Source organism: Phalangium opilio, unplaced genomic scaffold, assembly GCF_054372755.1.
Source record: "Phalangium opilio isolate 3A_F unplaced genomic scaffold, DU_Popi_V2 ptg000025l_1, whole genome shotgun sequence".
NCBI classification, from domain to species: domain Eukaryota; kingdom Metazoa; phylum Arthropoda; class Arachnida; order Opiliones; family Phalangiidae; genus Phalangium; species Phalangium opilio.
The window spans coordinates 2,920,370-2,941,448 of NW_028324156.1; the positions used below are offsets into that span (position 1 = coordinate 2,920,370).

Below are 21,079 nucleotides of genomic sequence, written 5' to 3' on the forward strand. Positions count from 1 at the left end.
AAAGTTTTAAATTTGGAGCGTACCGTGGTTTGTTTTTGCAACGCAAATAACCTAAATGGTAATGCACTCGCTTTTCATGGTTTGTTGCGGCATAGCCCACTCGATCTCGCGCAACACGACGCAAGCTGCTGGCTCTACAAAAGCCCATTCAATCTGCGATTTTGGATTATCGGCGGGAACTTCGAAGGAACCCAAAATTAACAGGAAGTTCTATGGGAGGAGGTAGGTTTTTTTGCCAGATTCCTTGTCCTATTCATCCAAATAACCTGAAATTTTAATGAGACTTTTGTTTTGACGTGTTTTATTATTCTAAATTGGATTCAAGCTTCTAGAGTGGATAGTGTTTTTTTATAAAAATTATTTTCCAAAGTAAAAATGATGGCTTCAGTGCTAAGATTGAATATATCTTCTGATCTACGGGTCCAAATGTCCTGAAATTTTAATGAGAGTTGTGTTACAATCTGTTCTACTATACTAAAAAGGAGTCAAGCTTTTAGAATGAATAGATTTTTTAATATAAATTAATTTCTAATGTCAAAATTGTTAATTCAGTATTCAATCCATAATATCAGAAGGCGATAATAGAAGAAGGATGACACTTTGTATCCCCTTAATGCTTTAGTTATGTAACGTCATTCTTCCCAGGCTCACCCTTTTAGTTTGCTTTCCCGCTCATCATACTACAAATGGGCATCGCACCGTAAGGTGAATTCTATATTTGTTTGGCACTAAATCCCCAGCAATCATCCCACAAACCTCGTCTTGACGTGGGACAAAATGCACAAGAGCGTCTTGCCAAATATTTAAGCGCTAATAGAGTTATGATGAGGGAACTATTTATCGCGTATGTGATTCGGTTTAGTAACATTGCTCTAAATGATCCGATGTTGGGAAGAGTGACGTTACACTTACCCCGCTTTGTTGTACATTTCTCTCGAAGAGAAGTATTATATACTTCTGATAATATCTTTGGATCTAATGGTCCAAATGTAATTAAACTTTAATGAGAGGTGATTTACAATCTATTACATCTAAAAATTATTAAAAACTCTCAGATTAATTAGCTTTGTCAAAGTGATAAATTTAGTTCAAAAATGTATTTATTGAAAATATTTTGAAAAACCAAGAAGAGTAGAAAAATCATGATTAAGAAACTAACTGAAAAACGTTGGAGAGAGTATCATAATAGCAGTTACTGCTGGTAAAAAAACCAAGATTTAGTGGAGGTATAGTTTTAAATTAATATACTTAGTTGTCAAGGGGAGCCAATAAGAAAAAAGCTTACTCGCAGCGGTACTTTGCTTGTTCGATGACATTCTGAAGCTTCTTGTGTGGTAGACTACATTTTTTTTTATCAGTATCCAAGAGAGAAAGAGCGGTACGAGCGTAGTAGTAGTATTAGCAGAAGTATATAATACTCTCTCTATTATGCCCTTCTGGTATTAGTAATTAAAGTAGTAACGGGCGTTGGCGACAACTTGAAAAATATGCTAAATACAAAGGAAAATACTACATTCACAATAGAGAATTACTAGATTTAAAATATTTAAGGAAAAAGTCTATTTTTGAGTTCAATTAATTACAAATTATTGTTCAGTTGTATAATATCTAGGGCTAGATTATTAATATCTCTGTATCGAGGAAGGTAAGCTCTTTCAGTTCGTAAAAGGGTCCCAAAAATTAATTAAAACAAGACGACCCAAGGGCTGGGCTCGTAATAGTAGCCACATCGTACCGTACTTAACCGGCGTACAGAAAATTTGAGTGAATAGCCCCTCGATGCGCTACCTTTAACTGTTTTAAAATTATTTTTCAAGTTTCTACTTTTGTTATAATTAAAATAGTGTGACACGAACGGAAAACGTGAGTGAGTACCCCCACGATGCGCATCCTTTAACAGTGGTAAAACGAAATACCCGTAAATACCCATTAATACCAGAAGTATATAATACTTCTCTTCGAGAGAAGTGTACACAAAGCGGAGTGAGTGTAACGTCATTCTTCCCAACATCGGAATATTTGGAGCAAGGTTACTAAACCGAATCACATACGCGATAAATAGTTCCCTCATCATTACTCAATTAGCCTTTAACTATTTCGCAAGACACGCTTGTGGATTTTGTCCCACCTAAGACGAGGATTGTAGGTTGATTGCTGGGGATTTAGTGCGAAATAATTGTAGAATTCACCTTACGGTGCGATGCCCATCTGAAGTTTGATGAGCGGGAAAGCAAACAAATCGGGTAAGCCTGGGAAGAATGACGTTACATAACTAAAGTATTAAGAGGATACAGAGTGTCATCCTTCTGGTATTATTCCCTTCTGTTAATACCCGTTAAAAGAAGTACAGAAAATAAGAGTGAATAGCCCCTCGATGCCCTAACAAAAATTATAATCCTTAATCCTTACTTCAATAAATTTACTTACGTTATAATTGTAATATCCGGGGTCACAAGCTAGTACTTTCTTTTAAAATTCATCTCGATTTGTGGAGAAATACATGTAACTTCTAATAATAAACACCGCCTTAAGACCATTTTAAATATAACGTCGGTATTTACTTGCTTTTGCTTCTTAAAAATTCCCCTCGATTTCTTTGAATTTCGAAATAGGGAAACCCTTATTGTAGACGGGTGACAGGAATTTTAAAGGGAGTGTTAAACCTTCCATTTAAATTAAGGTAATGCCATATTCCTCTCTCTCGCTTTAAATATCTCGAGCAAACGTAAAAAACAATTCAAAATGCTTAACCTTGCTAGTACAATTAAATGCAGTGCTTAAACATACTAGTATAATCCCCATCGTTTTAAAATGCACGAACGAAAAATATCACCTCGCCACAATTCTCTCCCATTCATTCTCCCTTCAATGACGAACGAAAACTTTTACACTGCCAAAGGCGTTAGAAAATTTTGATCCGTTTGTTTAATCAAATCATTCGTGTTCAAGCATAATTATTTGCCGATTCAAGCAAATTAATTGAATATTTCTGTTTAGTTCTATCATGGAAGAACTAATTCATTTATTTATTATAATTGCAGATGTTTGGTATTGTTTCAAACGTTCCTGGCAATTCTGGCGTTACTTCATTCCTTGTAGCCATATTGGTATTTCCAAGAAGTTATATCTAGTATCTCTGAGATACTGATATAACTTCTTGGTATTTCTTATTTTTTTTTTTTTTTTGAGGCCTACTGTTCGTGGTTGTGCTTAGGTTGTAAGTGAAAACGAGAAGTTATCAAAACCAAACTGTTATTTTTAGGTTTAATGTAAAACAGGAGTATAAACTGAGTAGAATTATTGAATCGAACGAAAAGTATACGCGTAGTTTGAATTCACGTTCGAGACTAACCATCTTGTGGTTTTACTAGTTTTTTAGCCACATCGTATGATGAACATCTACGATGTGGGTCTTAGTTTGACCTGCCCTGTTGTTGTTGTTGTCGGTGGTGGTGGGCTGCGTCGTTGTCGTGAAAGAGTACCGCGTTTGGCAGTGTAAAATTTCTCGTTCATCATTGAAGGGAGAGTGAATGGGAGAGAATTGTGGTGAGGTGATATTTTCCTTTCGTGTATTTTAAGAGGAAGGGGATTACAATAGTAAGTATAAGCATTTAATTGTGGTTATGCATTGTGAATTGAGTTTTACGTTTGCTCGATACATTTAAAGCGAGAGATACCATTATTTTATTGCCTTAATTTAAATGGGAGGTTTCCTACTCCCTTTAAATTCTCTGTCACCCGTCGACAATAAGGATTTTACGCCTTCAATCCCCTGTTTCAACATTCAAAGAAATCGAGGGAAATTTTAAAAGCAAAAGCAAGTTTATACTGATGTTATTTTTAGAATGGTCTTAAGGCACCGGGATATTACAATTATTGGGTGTTTCACCGAATTATTTCTCTTTCAAGCACTTCTGGCCATAAGTTCATGTGAGAAATTTATAAGATGCGAAAATTATGCGTCGGCATAAGTCTATGTTGTAAGCTAAAACTTTCTGTACGTGTATTAATCGAGCGTTAAAGTAACAGGCGGCTCCATTATCACCCCTAGCATGCTGGCTAATCTTCTGGACACGAATTTTACCTTGCCAAAGGCAGGAACCAATCAGACCTAATGCACTAGGTCCCATTGGTTCCTGCCTTTGGTTTAACTAGCCTTTGCCAAGCTTAGCCAACGTGTAGCAGAAATGGCATCTTTCAGGGGCATCAACGGAGCTGCCCTTTGCTTTAAATACGTAATCATTATAGCATTGTTATAGTTAACTGGATCATCGTGGGGCTAATCACTAAAACTTTCTGTTCTTCTATTAAGGGTTACTTGTGTGTAATCATTTTAGCATTTTTGTTTTTAGAATGGACTTACGGGTAATCATTTTAGCAATGTTAAGGGTATCGCATCGAGGGGCTACTCACTCAAAATTTCTCTTTTTGTCGCACTATTACAATTATAACATAAATAAATTTATTGAAGTAAGGATTACGGGTAATCATTTTAGCACAGTAAAAGTAGCGCATCGAGGGGCTATTCACATAAATTTTATGTAAGCCTGTTAAGTAGGGTACGATGTGGCTGCTATTACGAGCCCTTGGGTCTTCTTGTTATATACAACATATCTTTTTCTTGGAGAGCTTCTTCATCTTAGACTGTGAAGAACTTTTTCATATGGAGTATTTGCAATAGGGTATTTGAAAGATAAAAATTTAATTCATTTAAGTGACTCTTGGATTTTAAGTATTGAACTTAAGAAAAATTGAGGATAGCTTAAAATATTAAGTATTAAGGACACTTAGAAAGAGGCAAGTACCCTTTCAGGGTTCGGACGGAATCTGGATAAGTCAGGGATATGAAAATTAGGGGATTTAAAAGTTTTTCCTAAAAAGTCAGGGATTTCGTTTGGTATATCAAACCATGCTTAGAACAATGCTAAATATGAGACAGGTGTGATGAGGTGAGCTCTGGTAAACACCTCAAAATGGTCAGGGATATTGCCAAAATTTAGTCAGGGATAACCTGGAAAAGTCAAGGATTTTCAATGTTAAAATTTCGTATGAACCCTGCCTTAGGTCCGAACATTCCGCCCACCTTGAAATATCCATTTCAATAATTTGATACAATTTTAAAATAATTTTAGAATGTGTTAATCGTGTTAATCTAAGGGTAATTTGCGTAGCTTATGCACGGGTCGTTTGAGTTTCTTGTCAGTAGCGGTTTTCACTGTGACGACTCGTACCAGTCTATTAGGTCCAGGGTGCGAGTGAAAAATTCACGCCATTTTCCATTTTGTGGGAGGCTGATCTACATCTTTTAACAGCACTAGGTCATTTTTAGCTAAGTTGTTTTTTGGGGTGGCCCATTTGGGTCTTTGTTGGAGTCGAGACTCAAATATTCGTTTCTCCATCTTCGCCAAAAATGCTGGAGTAGCTGTTGACTTAGTTGCCATCTTGATAGGCGATTTACCTTCTCATTAGATAGGTCAGGTTCAGGTATAGCCGTTTGCGCTTCTCAGATCAAGAAACGTCCGGGGGTTAATGGATCAAGGTCATTGGGGTCGGACCTTAAGACCTTAAGAGGTCTCGAGTTCAAGCACGCTTCTGTTTGGCATAAAAGTGTTTGCATTTCTTCGTCATTCATGCAGATTGGCACCCGCAGGCCTCCCATGTGTGGAGCTGCTGGGCTGTTAAAATGCTAATTTATACCATCATCGGCGAGCCAACCTGACACTTGAGTGTTGGGGAGGGATCTGGACCAATTTCAAGAACTCTCTCTCATTTCTTTGTCTGCTCCGATGAAATTAGTGCCGCAATCGCTCTAGATATCACTATACATTTTCCTCGCCGGGCGACAAATCTCTTCAGCGCTGCCAAAAATGCCGCCGTGGACATCTCGCTGACCAATTCCAAATGGATGGCTCTTGTTGTGAAGCGCACAAAAAGTGCTAAATAGGCCTTAAACATTTTGTGCCCTCGGTCTTTGATTACACGCAATAGGAAGGGTCCAGCGTAGGCCACGACACATTTCTTAAAGGCTGACTCTTGTTGGGGTTAGGTCTCCCATAATTTGTTGGGCAGTACCTGCTTTTTGACGTGTGCATCTTAGGCATTTTTTGAGTTGATAGCGAACAGCGTCCCTTATGCCAGGGATCCAAAAGTGTTTCTGCAACCCTACAGGAAGTAAAAAAATGTAAGTAATAATTTTAAAACAGTTAAAGGTAGCGCATAGAGGGGCTATTCACTAAAATGTTCTGTACTCTTGTTAAGTACGGTACGATGTGGTTGCTATTACGAGCCCAGCCCTTGAGTCGTCTTGTTACAAGGTAGTTTTCATTTTATAAAGATCTCCTCTCTCTTTGCTAGCGAATCATCTTCGAGCTTTCTGCGTGTGTACGTTTTCAGGCACTTGGTGGTGTTTTAGGGCTTTTTGGGTGTTTTGGGAACGTTCCCCTTTCGCAGTTTAACAATGCTTGTTTTACAAATACAAATGTGTATTTTGGTTACTTTTAAGGGTTGGTCGCTTTAGAAATTGAAAGCTCAAGATTTTTACTTATTATTTTCAGTACCTGGACTCAACACTCGGTGACTTTACGCACTTCCTATCTGGACGCAAAAGCATAATGCTACGTTTTGCCACCAAATACCCTGGTTTTCCATCCTAACAACCTCGTTTTCCACCGTAGGATATTAGCGTGGAAAAACAGTGGAAATTCTATGCCGATTAAAATTTGTTAATAATAGAAACTTTCTTATTATTTTCAGTACCTGGACTCAACACTCGGAAGTTACGCGTTTATAAAAATATTCTTATTATTTTCATTATTAATCTTTTTAATAAAATCTAATGTATCAATGAAATATATTACAAAATAAAAACTTGCAGTAATATTTATAAAATATTATTTGATAAAATTATTTCTATTTATAAGCTTATTAATTATAGTTATGGCGTCAAATAATAAAAAGAATAAAAGACTTTAAACCAAAGTTATAATGAATGATTACCACATTTTTGAAAAGTATTTTAATTACAAATTTTTATTAAGTCCGAATGTATCTGATGGAATATATTTCGAAATAAAATATTGCATTGATATTTATAAGTCTGCCTGATAAATTTATTTTTACTTGTAAGCTTACTAATTATATTTAGTGACTAAGGTATAGAAACTCGCTTCATACCTCTGAATTAGAGTATGATTAAAGTGCTTGCTCAACATAGTAGAGCCGTCAGTCGAGTATGAATATTTTGAATACAGTTTCAAAGTTATAATGAATGATTTTATTCGAAGTGCATTGCACTGAAGCGTGTCGTAGCAGCCACGTAAAACAAACAAACTAATGCTTTAACTAGTGCTGGTTACATAACTGTGTGTTTGCTTATGTGTGTGGTAGTGAACGGATTAAAGGTTGCGTCTCGATTACGAGTAATAATCGAGGGGCTACTCACTAAAAACTCGTTAGTGTTTTTAAACGGGATAGGGATTTGGGGTTACTTAGGGGCTATGGGTTATTATTATTATTAATATTAACGGATAATTAAGCATTAACACATTTGCCACTAGGGGCGCTGTATACGTAGTTACGTATTTACTGACATCTAAAACATGATAAAATTCTGCTAGACATTCGTGTAAGCAATAGATAGTTCATAAATTGCCGCTAGGGGCGCTGTGTACGTAGTTACGTATTTACTGACATCTAAAGCATGGTAATTTTTTGCTATGACGTCATATCCGGTGACGTGGCCAACGACGTAATATCCGGTGACGTGACCAATGACGTCAAATCCGATGACGTGATCAATGACGTCATATTCGGTGACGTGTCATGACGTCATATTCGGTGACGTGTCATGACGTCATATCCGGTGACGTGTCATGACGTCATATCCGGTGACGTCACCTATGACGTCATATCCGGTGACGTCAGCTATGACGTCAACGAGGTAATTGACTTGTGACGTCACGACAGATGTTAATAGTAATAGGTAATGACTATCCATTCAGTATACCTAGCGTTCATTCAGTTAGGCCTAGCGTTCATTCATTTAGGCCTAGCGTTCATTCATTTAGTAGGCCTAGCGGTCTTCAGCTATTTGAATTTCGTGCCTGGGATATGGCGCACCCGAGTCCTAGCATAGGAGCTTTTAGCGCCACCGCAACGTTGGAAATTTACTTAGTTGATCGTTCCGGGTCAGCCGGCTCATTTGATGCCTGGAAGCTGTCGAGGAAAGTCGCTTGGAAAACCCTCTCCCATTCAGCTGATCGATACGGGTCATCCAGTTCATTCGTTCCCGCAAGCCGTCGAGGAAAGTCGCTTGGAAAAACCTCTCCCGTTCAGCTGATCGTGACCCCGGCTTTTGAAGTTCATTCTTGATCGTTTCGTCATTTCTCTGATCGTTTTTGCCGAGGATGCAAGCTGAATTCGAAGCTCTTCAACGTACTTGGCGGCCATTGCTTGGCCTCGTGGTGCTTTAACAGTCTGTAAGCCTAACTTTATAATAATCCAAACTCATCTAGCCCCCCTTAAATTATTTATTTTATTTCAAGTGTTTAAATTAATTACGTAGTGTTAAATGTTAGTGAATTTTATTAATTTATTAAAAATAAAGTACCACAAATAAAATTTTACAATGAGATGCTGGAAAAGAGAGAATCCCTTAATAATTAGTTTAGGGCCTATTATTATTAGCTATTAAAAGGGGTACGTAATTAATTTAGATATAACGCGACAGATTTTCTGAGATCAGGTCCCGCCGAGAGAATTTTAGAACACGAGCCCAGCTGCCCTAAGCCTAAATTAAGCCTTGTCCCATTTAAACCCTAGTTATTTACGGGGTCTGTCTGTGGGAATAGTTTTAAAATAAATAGCGGGTTTTCCTAAAATTAGTTTAGGGGCTATTGTTAATTAATTTAGAGACAAAGCTTCAGTTTCTAAAATAAAGTTCCGCGGAGAGAATTTTAAGACACGTGGACAGTTGCTCTAAGCCTTTTCCAATTTAAACCCTAGTTATTTACGGGGTCTGTCTGTGGGAATAGTTTTAAAATAAATAGCGGGTTTTCCTAAAATTAGTTTAGAGGCTATTGTTAATTAATTTAGAGACAAAGCGTCAGTTTCTAAAATAAAGTTCCGCGGAGAGAATTTTAAGACACGTGGACAGTTGCTCTAAGCCTTTTCCATTTTAAACCCTAGTTATTTACGGGGTCTGTCTGTGGGAATAGTTTTAAAATAAATAGTTAATAGGTTTTCTAAAATTAGTTAAGGGGCTATTGTTAATTAATTTGGAGACAAAGCGACAGATTTTCGAAAATCAGGTTCCGCAGAGATAATTTTAAGACACGAGGACAGTTGCCCTAAGCCTAAGTTAAGTTTTGTCCCATTTCGACTCAAGTTAATATTTATGGGTTCTACCTGTGGCAATAGTTTTAAATAAATAAATGGCAGATTTAATAAACTTAATTTAGGGGATATTTTAAATTGTGCAGCTATTATAAGGGGCACGCAATTAAATTTAAATAAATGGTAGTTTTCCTAAAATTAGTTTAGGGGATATTTTAAATTATTTTCATTATTAAATTACATAATTTAATTTAAAATTAAAGGTAAGGTTTCCCTAAAATTATTTTCTATCCAATTATGGGAAGTAATTAGTTAGCCAGAGTATTTATTTAAGGATGGGAATCACGGTAGTTAACCTTTCTTTAATTAGGGTGGCAATTGGTCTTTCTCTCTAAATTTAGTAGCAAGTTTTTTAATTAAGGATCGCCCAAAAGTAGGCAATGGTTTAAGATGTGTTATTAACATTTTTTCATTTATAGATGCAGCTGATATTCTTGGATTTTTCTGTCGCTGGTCATTATATGTATCTTTCCCGATGACTGGTCATTCCGAGACTTATCATTCCTGATGACATCCTCTGTTGGATTGACGTTGCGCGATGACTTCCGCTGTTCCCGATGACAAGCTTTGTTGGATTCCGTTACACGATGTCTTCTTCCGGACTTGGCAATCTCTCTCAACATTCGAGTCGAAGTTACGGAGAAAATCATCGAAGCTAGAAGACACAAAATTCAACTTCTTTACTTGAAAATTTTACATGTAACCACTTATTTTAGTTTTTTGCTTGCCATTTTATATGTAACTACTTATTATTTTTTTCGCGTTCAAACTTTAACTTATATAACTCTTTAATATTTTTTTTGTTCGAAATTTTTGTAAACACTTGGTTTTTTTGTTTCTTATTGAATAAATTTTGCCTTAAACCTCGTTCTTTCTTTTCTTTAAATTTTTACGATACTAGACTTGGCTTCAATTTTTTAATGTCTGGACTTAGGGAGGTTTTTTTGACCCCTTTTAGGCATATTTTTTAATAAAATAGAGAACAAAATACACTAAAAACATTTTTTTTATAAAAAATTAATTAAAAAAAATAATTTTTTTATGAAAAATTTATTAAAAAATAAAAAAACAATAAAAAAGCATAAAAAAGGTCAAAAAAACTACCCTAAGTGTTTTTCGACTATTTTTGTTCCTTCCCCAATATCGAAACTTAAATTTTAAACTTAAGCTACCACCCCCAAAGTAAGCCTTGCGAGCCTAATTTAAATTTAACAAGTCCCTGTTCAACTCGGGAATTATTAAATTTAAACTAAAGCCCGCTGTGGAGCCCCCAAAACCAGGAAACTTCGTCCTTAGCATGGGATTTCCAATGAAAGTCCACTCGCAGACGTCCAATTCTTCCTGCGCAAGAAAAATTCGAATTAGTATTTGGAAAAATGCACACGAATAACTTGAAATTAATTACCTTAAAACGAAAATCCACTCGAGTATTCTCGCATGATGCGACGCTAAAGGTTCCGGCATAAGACAAATGACTATTATTTGGCAAATAAATGGCACACTCGTAACATTAATAGGGAAAGAATACCATAAAAAGCTAAGCCTCGCCTTAAACCAGCTTAAAATCGTGTTTACTTTTAAAGGAGAAAGCGTATAAGCAACCTTCTACCTTAAACCTAAATCAGAAATTTATTTAGATCCTACAAAACTCCCTCAACGAGTTGCCAAACGCTTTTCCTCTAAAAATATAATTAAAACCATAAACTAGATACCTTAATACCGCAAAGGGAATCTCACCCTTGAAATCCTGATTACGCGTTCATTATTCTTAAAAGGGAGGGCTAGGACCAGTGTTCACCTATTCCATAAGTAAGATTTTATTTATGTCCTGGCGAAAAGAAAAATCCTAAAAATTAAAGGACACAGCGCTTCCCTTCTAACAATAAATAGAATAATAAATAATAAACTAAATACCCTAATAATGGTCTAAAAGTCGCTTCACACGCTATCTAAATAGTTTTGCTAGTGAGATTCCCTTTCAACGGATAAAATCAAAGTGTAGGCCCGAATTAAGAATGGAATTGTCCTGTTAATATTGCTATAATTACTATTAATAAGATTTAATTATTGCACTAAGGGCCTAAAGTGTTTCACAAGCTGTCTAAATAGTTTTCGTAAAGAGATTCAGTTTCAACGAATAAAATCAAAGTGTAGATCCGAATTAAGAATGAAATTGTACTGGGTTTATTGACCTGATTAATATTAGGTGCCATTTTTTGCCAAATAAATAGTTATTCATTCTAGAATCCAACATAAATTGTTCCTTTGGAAACGCATGATAGCTATAAAAAATAAAATTCAAACATTCAAATACAAATTAAAATTATTATCAACTTAAATGGCACAAGTATTTTCAGGGCCGGATTAAGCAATTTTGCACCCGGGGGCCGAGATAATGCGCGCCCTCTTAAGTTCACAAAAAAAAGGAACAGCAAATGTTGCTAAGGGGGGAATAGTTTAAATCAATGTGCCCCCAACAAGCGCTGCGCCCGTGGGCGTGTACCCCCTCGCCCCCTCTAACTAAACATAATCAAAGGGCATCTTCCCATATCTAGTAGAACCAGAGTTATGAACCCCCAAAATTGGGTATAATGCTATTCCTATGGAGTGCTTGTTTAAGAACATTTTTCTCAATTACTCAGCCCCTTTTTACTCGATCCCAAAATTTTACTATGGTTGGATGGGGGGTAGGGGGCAAATAGGACTATAACATAATCAAAGGGCATGTCCCAATCTCTAGTAGAACCAGAGTTATGAACCCCCAAAATTGGGTGTAATACTATTCCTATGGAGGGTCTGTTTATGAACATTTTTCTCAATTACTCGATCCCCAAGATTTTAGTATGGTTGGATGGGGGGTGGGGGGCAAATAGGACAATAAGATACTCAAGGGGCATCATCCCATATCTAGTTGAACCAGAGTTATGAACCTCCAAAGTTGGGTAATACTATTCCTATGGAGGGTCTGTTTATGAACATTTTTCTCAATTACTCGATCCCCAAGATTTTAGTATGGTTGGATGGGGGGTGGGGGGCAAATAGGACAATAAGATACTCAAAGGGCATCATCCCATATCTAGTAGAACCAGAGTTATGAACCACCAAAGTTGGGTAATACTATTCCTATGGAGGGTCTGTTTATGAACATTTTTCTCAATTACTCGATCCCCAAGATTTTAGTATGGTTGGATGGGGGGTGGGGGCAAATAGGACAATAAGATACTCAAAGGGCATCATCCCATATCTAGTAGAACCAGAGTTATGAACCACCAAAGTTGGGTAATACTATTCCTATGGAGGGTCTGTTTATGATCATTTTTCTCAATTACTCGATCCCCAAGATTTTAGTATGGTTGGATGGGGGTGGGGGGCAAATAGGACAATAAGATACTCAAGGGGCATCATCCCATATCTAGTAGAACCAGAGTTATGAACCTCCAAAGTTGGGTAATACTATTCCTATGGAGGGTCTGTTTATGAACATTTTTCTCAATTACTCGATCCCCAAGATTTTAGTATGGTTGGATGGGGGGTGGGGGGCAAATAGGACAATAAGATACTCAAAGGGCATCATCCCATATCTAGTAGAACCAGAGTTATGAACCTCCAAAGTTGGGTAATACTATTCCTATGGAGGGTCTGTTTATGAACATTTTTCTCAATTACTCGATCCCCAAGATTTTTGTATGGTTGGATTGGGGGGGGGTGGGACAAATAGGACTATAAGATACTCAAGGGGCATCATCCCATATCTAGTAGAACCAGAGTTATGAGTCTCCAAAGTTGGGTAATACTATTCCTATGGAGGGTCTGTTTATGAACATTTTTCTCAATTACTCGATCCCCAAGATTTTAGTATGGTTGGATGGGGGGTGGGGGGCAAATAGGACAATAAGATACTCAAGGGGCATCATCCCATATCTAGTAGAACCAGAGTTATGAGTCTCCAAAGTTGGGTAATACTATTCCTATGGAGGGTCTGTTTATGAACATTTTTCTCAATTACTCGATCCCCAAGATTTTAGTATGGTTGGATGGGGGGTGGGGGGCAAATAGGACAATAAGATACTCAAGGGGCATCATCCCATATCTAGTAGAACCAGAGTTACGAACCTCCAAAGTTGGGTAATACTATTCCTATGGAGGGTCTGTTTATGAACATTTTTCTCAATTACTCGATCCCCAAGATTTTAGTATGGTTGGATGGGGGGTGGGGGGCAAATAGGACAATAAGATACTCAAGGGGCATCATCCCATATCTAGTAGAACCAGAGTTATGAACCTCCAAAGTTGGGTAATACTATTCCTATGGAGGGTCTGTTTATGAACATTTTTCTCAATTACTCGATCCCCAAGATTTTTGTATGGTTAGATGGGGAACTCAATGCACCCCCAACAAGCCTTGCGCCCGGGGGGCCAGAGCCCCTCAGCCCCAATTTCAAATATTTAAAATAAGTTCGACATAAATGTGAATCACGAGTACTGTGTGTGTACACAACTCCCCAAAATAAACTAAGGCTATGTTTTCTACAAACAAAGGTGGTAATTAAGAAACCTATTTTGCACGCTTAACAATGAATTTTACACTTTTTTTTCCTCCTGTGGGGGAATGTCGAGCCAGGGTTTATGATAAAAACCTTACAGCTCCGAAGAACATAGAGGCACATAAGGGGCATTATAGTTTGAAGTACTGTTTCAGTGCTGACTTAATTAAATTGGGCAATAGATTTTAATGATACAATCTCAGGGGGAAGTGAGTTCCAAATGGGGACTGATCTACGAAAAAAGGAGTGCTTAAGCTGGTTTTTACGGGCATATCGGTGGAATAATCTTTTACCGTGACCCCTTATGGGGGCGATAGTAGGGGCATCAGAAAAATAAGTTTCATTAGGGGAGTTTAAGATTTTGAACAAGCTTAAAAGGTCAAAATATTTGCGACGCGTTGTTAGGGAAGACCAACCAAGAGTAGAAAGTCGTACTTCCCTTGGTAGGTGTCGGAGTCTGGTTGGGATTCGGGAGAGACAACCCTGGATATTGTCTAGATACTTAATATCGATAGCGCAATGGGGGTTCCAGATCTGGCAACCAAACTCAAGAATAGGGTGAATGTAACTGTGGTAAAGTTGAGTAAGAAGTTCGGTTGTGATTCTCGAAAAATTTGCTTTGACAGTGCCAATTAAGTCTCGGGCATGACCACAGATTTTTTGAATATGGGAATGGAATTTTAGGTTGTGGTCTCTTTGTACGCCTAAGTCACGGCATTCATTGACACGTTTTATATTTTGGCCGCAAGTAAATAAGGGGACATCAAAGCTAGGTCTGATGGGGAATTTTGTAAAGTTAGGACTAATGATTTGGTTAAGGATAAATTTTCCTTTCAAATTTTCCACTTGTAAGGCTTAATTTTCATTCAGTTGCGATAAAAGTTTGGTATTTAATCTAAATTAACCCTTAATATATAAATAAAATATATATCTACCTGGAAAGATCTCTGTAGCCACCATCGAAAAAGGCAACAGCTTGAAGCTTCCGACCAACTCCTCAAAAGACATGGGATACTAAGCCTTGGTCGTAGTAACACATGATGGGAGAGTGCAGCACTGCCAAGGGCAACGAGGTCCCGGATACTAAGCCTTGGTCGTAATCACCGAACGTATTTGGCACGGTTAAGCATAAATTTTCCACTTGCGACGCTTAATTTTCGATCGGTTGCGATAAAACATTGGTATTTAATCCAAATTAACCCTTAAAATATAAATAAAATGAAAATATTTACCAGCAAAGATCTCACAGAAAATCGCAGCAGCCAGTTGTCTCGGAAAACACCCCAAAAAGAACCCAGAATGAAAAGGCTTATTCGTTCCAAACATGGACCGCTAGATGGCGCTGCTGAAGTTAGGCAGACTTCAAAATATGGCGGGAGCGTGCGTTTCAATTTTATTGTTTCTATTTTCTAATATAATTAATAATTTAGTTAATTATAATTTAATAATGTCTTCTAAACAGCCCAAAACACTTCTCTCTACTTTAAAAAGGGGGAACTGGAGTTTAGGGATTCCTACACCTGAAAGAAACACACTATAAACATGTTTGTCTAATAGGTCGAAACCTGAAATCATAATAATTAGACCAATTCCTATGAAACTTAATTAGTTTTACAGGGACCCAGTTTTACGTGGTTGATCTAGATCAAATAAAAGTTCTGAAATTAAAAGTGTAATATATTCCAAAATCTTTGTTTGTTTTTGGCCTAATTATTCCTGTTCTTAATTAGAAAATTAGTAAAATAAAAATAGTAATGGAGAAAGAAGATGCTATTGGTTTAGCCGCCACACAAATATTGTGTTCTGTGTGAATAATCGGGTTGCAATACACGTCAAAAAGGCTATCAGAAATTCCACCTAAAATGGTTCAATCGCGAGAGATGCGAGTCTTCCCTCCAGTAATGACAATGGTCAATAATACTAAGGTTAGTTTCCCCGAGATGTGCGCTAGCTTCAAAGGTTACAGCGAAAACGTTCCTTGATTTCTTGAAGTAAAACCAGAAGGGGATAATAGAAGAAGGATGACACTCTGTATCCTCTTAATACTTTAGTTATGTAACGTCATTCTTCCCAGGTTCACCCTTTTTGTTTACTTTTCCGCTCATCAAACTTCAGAAGGCATCGCACCGTGCTATTGTCAATTCTATAATTGTTTGGCACTAAATCCCCAGCAATCAACCCACAAACCTCGTCTTGACGTGGGACAAAAATCCACAAGCACGTCTTTCCTGATAGTTAAACGCTAATAGAGTAATGATGAGGGAACTATTTATCGCGTATGTGATTCGGTTTAGTAACCTTGCTCCAAATGTTCCTATGTTGGGAGGAATGACGTTACACTTACCCAGCTTTGTGGTACACTTCTCTCAAGAGAAGTATTATATACTTCTGGTAAAACTAACCGGTACAGAACTAAACCACAAGAGTACGTTAGACCCAATGTAATTTTTCTTTATTAATGTTAAGGAGATGATGAAAATGAGCCTCAAATTAGATTCAGATTTTAAGAATAATTGGAAATAATCCCCTCCCACCAATCGCGAAACGCCCTGCCTTTTTGTTAACAAAATCATGGATAAAGAATGCGCGTGAGGAAATTTGTTTTCACGCTATAGGATAGGCAACTCCCTATCTCGAACGACAGCTTATTCTGTATAAACTCTGTTACAACATCGGTTGTCAGCACGCGCAAAGCTAGGTCTCTATGTAACGTAGCTTTGTACGTCCTGTCAAGAGACCAAAAACTTCAGGATCTTCAGGATTTAAATATCCGCGAGTTTTTTAGCTCGAGTTTCAAATACGTGTAAAATTCCATACAGCCTACTATTATCCCCTTCTGGTATAGTAGAATATATTGTAACACACCTCTCATTAAAACTTCAGGACATTTGGGCCAGTCGATCCGAAGATATATTCATTCTTAGCACTGAACTTACTGAAGCCATCATTTTGACTTGGAAATATCAACTCTAAAAGCTTGAAGCATTTTTAGAATAATAAAACACGTCAAAACTTACGTCTCATTAAAATTTCAGGTCATTTGGATGAATAGGACAAAGGATCTGGCCAAAAAACCTACCCCCTCCCATAGAACTTAATGTTAATTTTGGGTTCCTTCGAACTTCCCGCCGATAATCCAAAAGTTGCACTTTTTGGCCAATGAAAGGGCTTCTATAGTGGGAGCGTTTTGCGTTGCCGAGTGGGCTATGGTAGAGGTCACAGTGTCGTCTGCTAGCTAGGCGGAATCCGAATAGTTTCGCGCCTATTTATAATTCATAAAATGTTTAGTGTAGTTAAATTAGATTCATTTTTAGGTAAAGAGGTGAGCTTAGCGGTTTTTACTAATGTTTCCAATCTGGATGAGTTAAAACAAATGGCAATAAGCGGAAAACTAGAAGCAAGTTTTATCAATGCCGCCTTGGTAAGTAAGTTTGACAGTTCCTGTATTTGGATTAGTTAAGCCTTGGTCACAAGCACGAGCTTACTGATACCATGGATGTATTAACGTTACTGGATTAACCACTCAAACCTTCCACCGTCCATTATGGAATGGTTCGCGAATGCTTCAATGGTCGTCGATTGGCTACCAAATCATGGGGAGGGGTTAGGGGTTTTGACATGAAGAACCATGCACGATGGGTTTCTTGTTAAGCCTAATGTGAAACATTTAAAGATTTTAGATCCTTTCCAAGTATTAATCGCTTCAAATCAAGCCATAAACAGCCAACAGAACCAAACCATGAAAACAAGAAGCGTGTTTTCCGAAATTCTTTATAACTTATCACCAACTAAAAATGTAAGTGTGCCAATCAACTTTTTACGCGTGGGGTTGTGCCTAAGCGACGTGGCACACTGACCATATTAAGAGTAAGGCCGAATGATTCAAATTTGCTAGATAACTGATTCGTTACGAACCTTCGGAATCAGCGATACTAGTTCTAGTCTTTTGATTGTGGTACCGGGAGTAATTGATGAAAGTCTGAAAACCCAAATAATCGCCTGTGTTAAAGGTGAACCAGTTCCTTTGGAGGAACTTGGAAACCTTTGCGACGAAACCAAAATTAAGAAGGTTAGGGTTTTTTCTTATTAAGACCAAGACTATCAGCACCAAATCATACTGTCAGTGAAAGGTTTTAACTGAACAACTCTAGAGAAACAGATACTACGTGTAACAGCCAAGGCTTAGCTACATTTGCGCGGCGCCCCATTGTCCCCCCACAGTCCTTCGCGAACCTCTGCTGGTCCAACTCCGCGACAATGAACCATTTCAATTGAAAGACATGGGGGTAAAACCGTTTCACGTCACTTTTTGGGTGAAATAATTTTAGTCTCTCTCTCGGAATATGACGCGTGAAACCCTTCAATTTAAGGCCTGAGAACTCTAGAGAAACAGATACTACGCGTAACAGCCAAGGCTTAGCTACATTTGCGCCCCACAGTCGTTCGCGAACCCCTGCTGGTCCAACTCCGCGACAATGAACCATTTCAATTGAAAGACATGGGGGTAAAACCGCGTTTCACGTCACTTTTTGGGTGAAATAATTTTAGTCTCTCTCTCGGAATATGACGCGTGAAACCCTTTAATTTAAGGCCTGAGAACTCTAGAGAAACAGATACTACGCGTAACAGCCAAGGCTTAGCTACATTTGCGCCCTACGGTCGTTCGCGAACCCCTGCTGCTCCAACTCCGCGACAATGAACCATTTCAATTGAAAGACATGGGGGTAAAACCGCGTTTCACGTCACTATTTGGGTGAAACAATTTTAGTCTCGCCCTCTCGGAATATGACGCGTGAAACCCTTTAATTTGGGATGATTTTGGTGTTGTTAGTCAACCAAAGAAAATATACGCTCCGGGAATGGAAGGTATGTCTCGGGGTTGGGTTGACCAGGAACTTCCGGTCTATGCAAGTTCGATGTAGCCGGAAATACCTCGGTCGACCGAGCCTGCCTTTGGAGCGTACTAGGAGGGGAGAGACAAAAATTTACACTAGAGGAAGCTACAGTTTCCATTCCTGGGGCGTGTATCTTCTTTGAGTCAACCAATAGACCAATTCGAATATTACATGCAGAGAAACAAACTTCCAGGGACAAGCCGCCATTCTGAATAATTTCTCTCCCGCCACGAAACACCACTAGAGGGCAGCCCAAGCTCACTGCGTGTTAGAGGCTAGCAAGCCCGGTCATGCCTCTAGCGATGTCTCCTGGCGTGAGGGAAATTATTCAGAATGGCGGCTTGCCCCTGGAAGTTTTTTTCTCTGCATGTAATATTCGAATTGGTCTAGGAATCGGTTTGTAAATTTACTGTTGCAAACGTATTTCATTGCAGATTTACAAAATCAGTGATACAGAGCTGAAACATAGCACTTTATTAAATTCAGTAGTAACGCGTATTGCCACTAAAGATGTTGTAAACTAAATTAAAACTTGCGTAACTTCAAATATTCTCTTTTTTTATTTGAATATTCCGGGCCGTGATTATGGGTTTTCCCCCTATTTAAAATATTGTAATTTATCGCCTTTAGACATCAAGCTATGAAAAAGGGATATATAATTTATGCAAATTATAAAGCACGCGATTGACCTTGCTAGGCTTTGGCCAGTATATGAATATTTCAACATTTTAGACATCATGTAGGCAAGTTTTTTTTTTTAACTCCCTCTGTCTCCCTCTCTTAATTTTCGTCTTGGAAAATGTTCCTCGAGGGGCTAACCACTCTTAAGCTTTCGTGTAAAACCTTCAATTCATATTATAACATTAATTCGTGAATCAAAAATTAAAGGAAGTGAATAGCCCCTCACTGAAAGGTGACTGCTAAGTCGTGTTTAGGTGAGATGAAAATCATGAAAGAAAGAAAAAAAACCTCTTAAAAAGTCTCTCTTTTAATTTGAAAAGCTTGGTAGGTTGTATGAAAAAAAACGGCTATAAATTCAAACACTGCAATCCTCGTCTCTCTTACTTCCCTCTTTTAGTTACCCAAATCACGATTCTCTTGTTTAAATTAAAAGTTTAAAAAGCAAAGCCACTCCATGAGCTTAGAAAGTTTTCACGAGGGTATTTAGCCGAGATTGCAGCGTGCGTCAGACGTCCATAATATAAAGTGTCAGACTTTACGCGACGTCTTTTGGTCCTTTGCGTCGCGCCGACGCCGGGGCCGATAAAACATAGAATAGACTATTCCATTTATTTTAGAAGAGAAGCGCAAACACCACAGGGGGGGAGATCATTTTCTTTGTTTATTTCCCCTCTCGCTAGAGGCAACGCGCGTCGGCTAGCCTCCCTCGAGTCCCTCCGCGTTTAGTGAACTCTGATGAAATAACCTAAGCGGACGGGGGCATCCCACTAATAAGTCGATTTCACTGTCGTCTGCTTGTAATTATTGGAAAGGTCTATTGCCGCGCGAATTTATTCCTATCCCTTCTATTTTAAGAAATGATTCCCTGGTACCCGCCCTGATAAAGATTCCCAAGCCGCTTCTATATTTTTTTTAAGTGCTATTTTTATAATATTTTAATTTAAATTACCTCCTTTAAATAATATTTATGAATATTAATTAGGGACGTTTTGTTTCCGTGGGGGATGTGGTGGATAATATTAAAATCTGGTATTTAAATTTTTATGCATTCATCATCATCCTCCCCTTTTCTTTTATTAAATAATGGGGGGTGGGAGACTGACGAGTTTCTTATTAGAAAAATATTAATGACCTAAAATTGCGCCAAGAAAAGTGGCCTCTCATTAAAAATAAGGCGCCTATTTTGGATATATTTCCATTTAGCTTGAAAAAGCTGAGGGGGAAGAAGAAAAAAAACCATTTTAGTTTCTATGGGTATTATCATAAGTTTATAAGTGATATGTTCCTACCATAAGTATGACACTACCTATACTTCGTAATGCTACTGAGAGACTTCCAACTCGAGCTAGTTCTAGCAGAACGACAAGCGAGAATTGAAGTCCTACACTCGGTTAGTTAGTTTCGCGGGACTTCCATCTAGGTCCTATAATATTTAGTCTTCATTACTAAGCCTTTGACAGCGCCAGGCCCAAAACCAACCAGGCGTATGTTGCTTTACCTCGAATCTATGACCTACCTCACTCACTTCATGACAAGCTCCAGTTTCTAAGTTATCAGTGACAAACT

General features: G+C 37.9%; 2 protein-coding genes and 2 long non-coding RNA genes across 8 annotated transcripts; 3 read left to right on the forward strand and 1 right to left on the reverse strand.

The window, feature by feature from the left end:
• Window positions 1–55: 55 nt before the first annotated feature.
• Window positions 56–6,890, forward strand: LOC149691750 (uncharacterized). 3 transcript variants are annotated; one of them, XR_016383480.1, is made up of 3 exons: window positions 56–222; window positions 6,555–6,670; window positions 6,754–6,890. It is a non-coding gene; the product is annotated as an uncharacterized LOC149691750 (long non-coding RNA). The 3 variants fall into 3 exon arrangements; XR_016383478.1 differs by having other exon boundaries at window positions 6,555–6,608; XR_016383479.1 differs by having other exon boundaries at window positions 3,042–6,890.
• Window positions 6,891–7,481: 591 nt separating this feature from the next.
• On the forward strand, window positions 7,482–10,260 carry LOC149691751 (uncharacterized). The gene is made up of 2 exons (XR_016383484.1): window positions 7,482–8,477; window positions 9,813–10,260. It is a non-coding gene; the product is annotated as an uncharacterized LOC149691751 (long non-coding RNA).
• On the reverse strand, window positions 8,566–15,706 carry LOC149691752 (uncharacterized). Of its 3 annotated transcripts, none has more exons than XM_089869210.1 (4): window positions 15,170–15,706; window positions 14,873–15,086; window positions 11,586–11,675; window positions 8,566–10,048 (listed from the first exon to the last, which is right to left on the reverse strand). In XM_089869210.1, exons 3-4 carry the CDS (start codon window positions 11,645–11,647, stop codon window positions 9,892–9,894), a joined length of 219 nt encoding a protein of 72 aa, XP_089725336.1. In that variant the 5' UTR covers window positions 11,648–11,675; window positions 14,873–15,086; window positions 15,170–15,706; the 3' UTR covers window positions 8,566–9,891. The 3 variants fall into 3 exon arrangements, with proteins under 3 accessions (XP_089725336.1, XP_089725337.1, XP_089725335.1); XM_089869211.1 differs by having other exon boundaries at window positions 10,799–11,675; window positions 15,170–15,505; XM_089869209.1 differs by lacking the exon at window positions 11,586–11,675 and having other exon boundaries at window positions 15,170–15,486.
• Window positions 15,707–17,127: 1,421 nt separating this feature from the next.
• On the forward strand, window positions 17,128–19,379 carry LOC149691753 (EKC/KEOPS complex subunit Tprkb-like). The gene is made up of 4 exons (XM_089869206.1): window positions 17,128–17,358; window positions 17,611–17,733; window positions 17,833–18,006; window positions 19,267–19,379. The coding sequence occupies exons 1-4, from the start codon at window positions 17,218–17,220 to the stop codon at window positions 19,354–19,356; spliced, it is 528 nt and encodes a 175-aa protein (XP_089725332.1). The 5' UTR covers window positions 17,128–17,217; the 3' UTR covers window positions 19,357–19,379.
• Window positions 19,380–21,079: the final 1,700 nt, after the last annotated feature.

What these genes read in the sequence shown, in the direction of transcription:
- LOC149691752 (XM_089869209.1), bottom strand. Translation starts at nt 14,945, where the DNA reads ATGTCTTTTGAGGAGTTGGTCGGAAGCTTCAAGCTGTTGCCTTTTTCG. An exon ending in GGCTACAGAGATCTTTCCAG is followed by an intron (nt 10,049 to 14,872) that starts GTAGATATATAT and finishes TGTGTCTTCTAG; the next exon opens with CTTCGATGATTTTCTCCGTA.
- LOC149691753 (XM_089869206.1), top strand. Translation starts at nt 17,218, where the DNA reads ATGTTTAGTGTAGTTAAATTAGATTCATTTTTAGGTAAAGAGGTGAGC. An exon ending in ACTTATCACCAACTAAAAAT is followed by an intron (nt 17,734 to 17,832) that starts GTAAGTGTGCCA and finishes CAAATTTGCTAG; the next exon opens with ATAACTGATTCGTTACGAAC. An exon ending in ACGAAACCAAAATTAAGAAG is followed by an intron (nt 18,007 to 19,266) that starts GTTAGGGTTTTT and finishes ATTTCATTGCAG; the next exon opens with ATTTACAAAATCAGTGATAC.